This window comes from Penicillium solitum (genome assembly GCF_028829755.1).
Source record: "Penicillium solitum strain IBT 25940 chromosome Unknown utg000008l_segment0_segment0, whole genome shotgun sequence".
Taxonomy (NCBI): Eukaryota; Fungi; Ascomycota; class Eurotiomycetes; order Eurotiales; family Aspergillaceae; genus Penicillium; species Penicillium solitum.
Genome location: NW_027072127.1, coordinates 4,743,314 through 4,749,691, shown reverse-complemented (window position 1 = coordinate 4,749,691; position 6,378 = coordinate 4,743,314). Strand labels below are relative to the sequence as shown.

The 6,378-nt window shown below is 51.4% G+C and overlaps 4 protein-coding genes across 4 annotated transcripts; all 4 read right to left on the bottom strand.

Moving 5' to 3' along the window:
• Positions 1 to 458: 458 nt before the first annotated feature.
• N7455_011105 (60S ribosomal protein uL4) lies at positions 459 to 1,837 on the bottom strand (the record flags this gene model as incomplete). The annotated part of the gene is made up of 4 exons (XM_040959457.1): positions 459 to 1,215; positions 1,288 to 1,438; positions 1,563 to 1,657; positions 1,728 to 1,837. 4 exons carry the CDS (start codon positions 1,835 to 1,837, stop codon positions 459 to 461), a joined length of 1,113 nt encoding a protein of 370 aa, XP_040810107.1.
• Positions 1,838 to 2,742: 905 nt separating this feature from the next.
• N7455_011104 (HNH endonuclease signature motif containing protein) lies at positions 2,743 to 3,859 on the bottom strand (the record flags this gene model as incomplete). The annotated part of the gene is made up of 3 exons (XM_040959415.2): positions 2,743 to 3,087; positions 3,137 to 3,306; positions 3,358 to 3,859. 3 exons carry the CDS (start codon positions 3,857 to 3,859, stop codon positions 2,743 to 2,745), a joined length of 1,017 nt encoding a protein of 338 aa, XP_040810159.2.
• Positions 3,860 to 3,862: 3 nt separating this feature from the next.
• On the bottom strand, positions 3,863 to 4,059 carry N7455_011103 (uncharacterized protein; the record flags this gene model as incomplete). Its single annotated transcript, XM_065606590.1, is given in 2 exon segments — positions 3,863 to 3,948; positions 3,963 to 4,059. 2 exon segments carry the CDS (start codon positions 4,057 to 4,059, stop codon positions 3,863 to 3,865), a joined length of 183 nt encoding a protein of 60 aa, XP_065460553.1.
• An 839-nt stretch (positions 4,060 to 4,898) lies between these two features.
• On the bottom strand, positions 4,899 to 6,134 carry N7455_011102 (lytic polysaccharide monooxygenase AA11 family protein; the record flags this gene model as incomplete). Its single annotated transcript, XM_040959438.1, has 1 exon — positions 4,899 to 6,134. One exon carries the CDS (start codon positions 6,132 to 6,134, stop codon positions 4,899 to 4,901), a length of 1,236 nt encoding a protein of 411 aa, XP_040810110.1.
• Between the last annotated feature and the right edge of the window lie 244 nt (positions 6,135 to 6,378).

Sequence of the window (6,378 nt, the reverse complement as noted above, 5' to 3'; positions counted from 1 at the left end):
GTGTCTTAATAGGAAGATCACTCATCCATATACTCCTTGCCTGTAAGCTTAAAATGGCCATGAAAAAAAAAACTGGACCTACTTCTTCGTATTAAGCTTTGGAAAAAGGCAGTCGTAATACTCGATTGGAAACAGTTGTGATCAGCGGAAGTATTGGCACATCCACATCCACATCCATCCATGTAAACGATGATCTTGCAAAGACAGGAAAGTCTGACAGACCAAACAGCTATCCACAAAGACCAAACCCCTCGAGTCATCTACATCTACACAACTTACCATGCAAGATACAAAGAATTCGAGGGTCACTTAGATAAACACGGAAACCGATCACATTACTACTCCAAATAGACCCATGGGTATTGCAAAAAAGGCATTGATTCATTTTTGCTGACTACCATTTTGCCAACGGAAACACAGTTAACAAAGAAATAGCAGAGGGGCAAAGAAAGACCCGCTTAGTTCTCGTAGAGAGTGTTGATGAAGGACTCGGCAGGAGCAGTAGGCTTGCCACCCTCGACGGACTGCTGTCCAAGCTTCTGCTTGGAGTAGGCAGCGGCGTAGGGGTTGAGACGGAGCATGACCTGCTTGTTGCGGAGGGGGTTCTTCTTCTGGACGTTGACGCGCTTGGTGCGGGCCTCACCCTTGGGAGCCTTGAGGACGGACTGGATTTCGGAAGAGTTGATGAGACGGGTGAGGTCAGCGTTGGCCACCAGGTTGGAGGGCAGGAGGTAATCCCGCTTGAGAGCCGAGGGGCTGGTGGTGGTGCCGTAGACCTGGTCGAGAGCCTGGAAGGCGGAGGAGGTCCAGATGACGAAGCGACCGAGGTGGCCACCGGGGGCGAGCTGGAGGAGGTTGAGGGAGAAGACGGGCGAGGTCTCGACACCGGGGATGTTGCGGAAGGCCTTGACGAGGTCCTTGCCGTCGGTCTCGGGGTTGTAGACAACCAGGGGTCCGCGGCGCTGGCGGAAGCGGCGGTTACGGAGCTTACCCTTACCAGCGCGCATCTTGCGGGACTTCTGGACCTTGACGAGATCGGCACCGGCACCGACAGCCTGGAGGAGGGCGATGGCGGCCTTGGTCTTGTTCAGGGACTCAACGGCCTTGGACTCAACGACGAGGGGAACCTCGGGGACGTTGGCGACACGGTGACCGCGGGCGAAGAGCAGAGCGGGGGAGGCAGAAGCAGCCAGAGCGGAGGCGGTAGCGAAACGACTGTAGGCGGGAGATTTATTAGTTCCTCCGCATTCTCTAGGCATTCAATTCGTTTCATCGGATTCAACATACCGCTGGCCAACGTTGACCTTCTGGTGCCACTTGCGCCAGACCTTGGTAGGGGCGAACATACGACCGGAACGACACTGGTTACCGAAGGCAGCCTGACCGGCACGGTGAGTACCACCACCGGAGACACGGGGGATACGGGCGACAGCACGACCTATTCAATGGGAAGCAATCCAGTTAGTTATTGTTCTCCATAGTGAAGAATTCGATGATCGCAAATTTTTCGCAAATTCGGATCCGATTCTTCCAATCTCGAAAAAATGTGCCAAATAACGTACCGGTACCCCAGGACTCAGCGGAGGTCTGTTCACCAGCCTTCTCGCTCACGGCGTAGGGCTGGCGCTTGTTCTTGGCCATACCAGTGTGAACATGCCTGTAGAGCGACGGTCAGCACTTCCCCTCCATCGATTTATGAATCCTTCAAGGTTTTTGGCGAGCCATACTGGACAATATCCGGGCGGATAGGAGCAGAGAACACAGTGGGAAGGGGGTGGGAGGCCCCGGAGGGCTTGCCCGCAGCCGTGGCGATCGAGACAGTCGGGCGGGAGGCCATTGTTGCTGGTCGGTGTCGAGGTGAGGTTGAAGATCCAATCTCTCTGAGTCGGGGGGCTTCACAACTGGGTGTGGATTTTTTCGCTTAGTGAGAAAATGCGGTGGGGCGGCGAACCCTAAGCCCTTCCTGCCATATGTGGGCTAGCGCAGATATATAACCATTATCTAATCGGAGCTATCACGTGGGGTCCACAAGTGGGTCTATCTCTGGCAGGTGTGATTTACAAATAGAATATGAGGACCCGTGGGATTGACGCCGAAAATGACCGCTTTTGAGGCCAAAAACGGCTGCCTTTCCACCCTTTGACCGCCCACTGCCCTGTAACACCTCCAGGGCTCTATTCTGCACCCGCCCAAGCCTGCATGTGATGTTGACGCTCGACTTGCACACTTGTTCTCCTCGTTTCCACTGGTGACCAAAACGACGCCAAAAATGGCTCCCTTTCAGCTGAATTCAAGTCCCCTCCCTTTTCGCCCGGTTTACTCGTGAGACCATATTGCGGGGTTGAACTAAGCCCCTACTTAGTAATTTCCCCCGTGTGATTGCGGAAATTCTGGCCGTTTTGATACCAGCTATTGATTCAATCGCCATTTCAGTCGCCGAAATCAAACAGCTGGGTCTATCAGCTGGATCAATGGCGGGGGCTTGTTGTGATAATGACTATATTGTTTAGTAAGAATCGAGGATGACGTTAATACAGGCTACAAAAAGGCTACACGGTGAAAACGACATTTCTAGATGTAACCTTTGACAGGGAGTGAAAACATCCATTCACAGAAATATAAGAATACAATAATCATAGTCGCTGCTAAACAAAAGCAAAGCGAAAGTAAAAATAAAGAAAAGAAAAAAGCAAATTTGACTCATCCGTGGCTTATCCTCCAGGGCTGCAGCATAGCAATGATTTAGAGATTCCCCATGGCAAGAATTGCGTCACGAACATCAGCTCCAAGCACAGTTCCAGCGTCAGCGTCACGAGTGGAAGTATCACCGGAGTCAAACGTCTGGTCTTGAATAAGGGATTTAGGGAGTTCCGATCCTGAAACACAACGGGCTAATGTAACCAGTGTTGACCGATTAAGGTACTCGCCGGCGGAGGGCCAAAAACGCGTGGCTTCAACCTTTTTCGCAACGGCGTCACTGGCTCCTCGGCTCTTTGCATTCAGATACGCAATAATAAAACAGAAGTACAAATACCGTCGGCGAGGACGGTTGTCGGAAACGAACGTCAATGCCTTGTTGTCAATCTCCTATTATATCATCAATATAATATTCAACTCTAGCTTTTGCAATACTGACCTTCAGTTTCATATAGGATCCACTCAAGGTACCGATGATGTTCTCCTTCTTTGAATCGTCCAAGACAACACACCTCCATTGAGTTGGACTTTCCATTGGGCCGGGCATAGGTACAATCGCGATGGTACCTTGGTCGAAAAGTAGCTCAATATTGTCTGCCAGTGTGATGCCTAATTTGTATAAGTCAGTCATTTCCTTGGCCACAACGAGAACATTCTTACCATTGCGGGGGTCATCAAGAACTCCATCGCTGACTCCGAATAGGTGGGAAACTTCCTTAGATGTCATAGATTTGGGTACAAGATGGGCAGCTTTGATATTATTTTGGGGAAGTACAGTGCCCAACACATGACACCACCCAAAGCCAGGGTGACAATGCTCATTGACACCGTAGTACGCATAAACTTCCTTCTTGAACGCAGATTGATCAAACTTGGGACCCTTCTGTTTTGCACTTGCACCCAGCACACGGGAGATTATAGCGTCGCGGTAAGCATGCTCGAGCAGGCTTTGGTCAACCGGTCCTTCAATCCTCTGACGTTTCGCTGAAACTTCTTCATCAATGTCTTCGATGATCAATGGACGTTGTGCCTTCAGGACTTGAATGGTTGATGACGACAAACGGAAGGACTTCAAGAAGGGTTGGATTTCTCGCTGAAAGGCGTCGTGGGAGATCTTTTCAGTCTGTCTTGCTTCGTTGAGGCCGTCTCGGACACATCGCATGTACTAAAGTTCACTTTCCATTGCCGCGAGTTTCACGTCAAGAATATCGGATGTTGTCGACCCAACTGACATCTCAGAAAGGCGGGATGCTGCACTCACAGACCTTTGCTTGTGAGTCCGTAGCGCTGACTGACGAGAAGGCGCCATGATATTATTTCGGGGATCATGGGGGGCTCAGCAGGCTTGTTCAAGGTTGACATGTTGGCGGTATGATGCAGACAAGAAAACGAAGGGCTGATCAAACTGGACGAAAGAAGAGGTGACAGGCTGTTGAGGTGTTGGGAGAAAAGTAATACCAGTGGTTAAGCTGGATGAAAAAAAGGCGATAAGCTGATGAAAGGTAAGACAGACTTGATGCCAGTGATGAAAAGGAATGAAGGAAACGTGAAGAAAGGTGACAGACTGATAGAGGGTGCCAAGCTGGAGTAAAAGAAAAGCAACTAAGCCCAATTCAGATTTGACATGGCAGAGCCGCCAAATGTCGGGTTCCTGGGCGGGACTCTCTCTCCCATGGGACTGTAAAAAGTGCAAACATAGCCAAAAACCTGACTTTTAAATTACGCTATGTTTAATACCTGTATGTGAACTCTTCATCTCTGCAGCTCCCCTAAGTGGGATATCCTCCATCTGGGGACAAGGAACTCATGGAGACCTATTGAAGTTATGATGGTTGAGCAGTGCACAGGTGGACATTCTTAAAGCTGACATCCTCTCACCAAGTTTTTTTTTTTTTTTTTCAATGGGCAACAAACCTTCAACAGTGTTGCTTAAGTAACACAAATCTACAGACTACCTACTGACGTACAACACCGAGCCACGCAGTATATAGAAATGGATATCTTATATCGAAAACTTGAGATGTCCTATTTTCCTAGTCTCATCTCCTAAATATACAGGAAGAAAGCGAAATATAATGCACCGAAGAGTGAAAGGACCAGCCTAGCAGAAAAGAAAGAACAAGAAGAGAAAAGAATCATAAAACTATTCAGAGACGGAAGAAGGTCCACAACATCCGAAGCCAGCGGATCACGTTGCGTATCTAGCTAAGCGCATGGGCGTGGTGAGCACCGAATGCACGGTTGCGGAAGCGCATACTTGAGACATGACGCGCCTTTCTGCTGGCAGTGACAACAAGCTCCGCGCTCTGACCAGCATTGCACTGCGTGCCGGTCGACATCTGCTGGGCGACGGACCAAGTGCCAGAAGAACAGCGCTGGAAGGATGTGCCTGAAATGCAGTTCCACTGGCCCTCGGTACTGCAGTTACCCGTCAGAGCACCGGAGCTGGAGCTGGAGGCGGATCCAGAGTCGGAGGACGAAGAGGTTGTAACGGGAGCTGGGGCGGCTGCTGAAGAAGATATGGGCTCGGGCTCGGGCTCGGTCTCGGCGGGTGAGCTCGATGGAGTAGCTTCTGGGACTGGAGCCGCGGATACCGAAGCGGGTGCGGTGGAGGCGCTCTCTGCGGGGACAGAGGAAGAGGCGGGGGAAGCAGAACCAGATGAGCTGGAGCCAGAGTCCGAGCCAGAGCTAGAAGAGCTCGAGGCAGTATCACCGGAGCCGCCGAAGGTAGCGGTACCGGTGCAAGCCTCGGAGCCCTCCTTTGCGAGGTTGGTGGGTTCACCGTCATACTCGACAATGTCACCTGGCTGAGGGAAGCGGATATCGACACTCTCCGGGGTAGTGCAGCCATTGACGTTTGCGACGAACATGGGGGGGAAGCTAGCAGCGCGTCTCTCGAGTTCCTCGGGGGAGCGCTTGGAGGAGCCACCTGAGACAGTGATGGGAGCGCAGTTCATGTACATCTCGCGGTTGCCGATGCGGTTGAACCAGGTCCAGGCGAGGGTGTATTTGCCAGCGGAGATGCCGTCGGGAATGGTGAAGTTGAAAGAGTAGGGATCGGTGACATCGGGACCGCCGGACATGTTGCCGTCGACATTGGCGGGGCAGCCGCCCTCAAAGGACTTGATGACCTTCCACTCGGAGGACTTGGAGGGCTTTAGGTCGGTGGTCAGACTGATCTGGCAGGAACCACCGCCGTGGGTGGCGCTGCCAACGAAGGACAGAGGGTGGGACTCGCCGATGGCGATGATTGTCTCGGTGGAGGGGGCCTCGAAGGCGTTGTCGCGAAGCTTGCAGGGGAAGTCACTGCCATCTGCTGCCAGAGGCGAGTTGTTGAGACTGTCCTTGCTGTAAGGAGTGGGGCTGCTCATGATCATGTGGGCGTTGACCATGGAGGCGCCCATCAGGGCAGCGATCACTTTGGAGGTGATGAACATCTTGGATGATTGAACTTTTGGATTGTTTGAGATCTTGTTCGACAGATAAATGTTGCAAATGGAATCGATTCGTGCCAGACGAATGGAATCAGATGTCAAAAGGAATGGATCTTGTAGTGGAATGTTAGCGTTGCTGATGAGAGACTTGGAAATGTGAGAGACAAGATGAGAGGTTCAGGAGTATATATATATCGACAGTCTCATTGAGGGGTCTATGGTAGGCAAGGCAGATAGCGTCTCAACA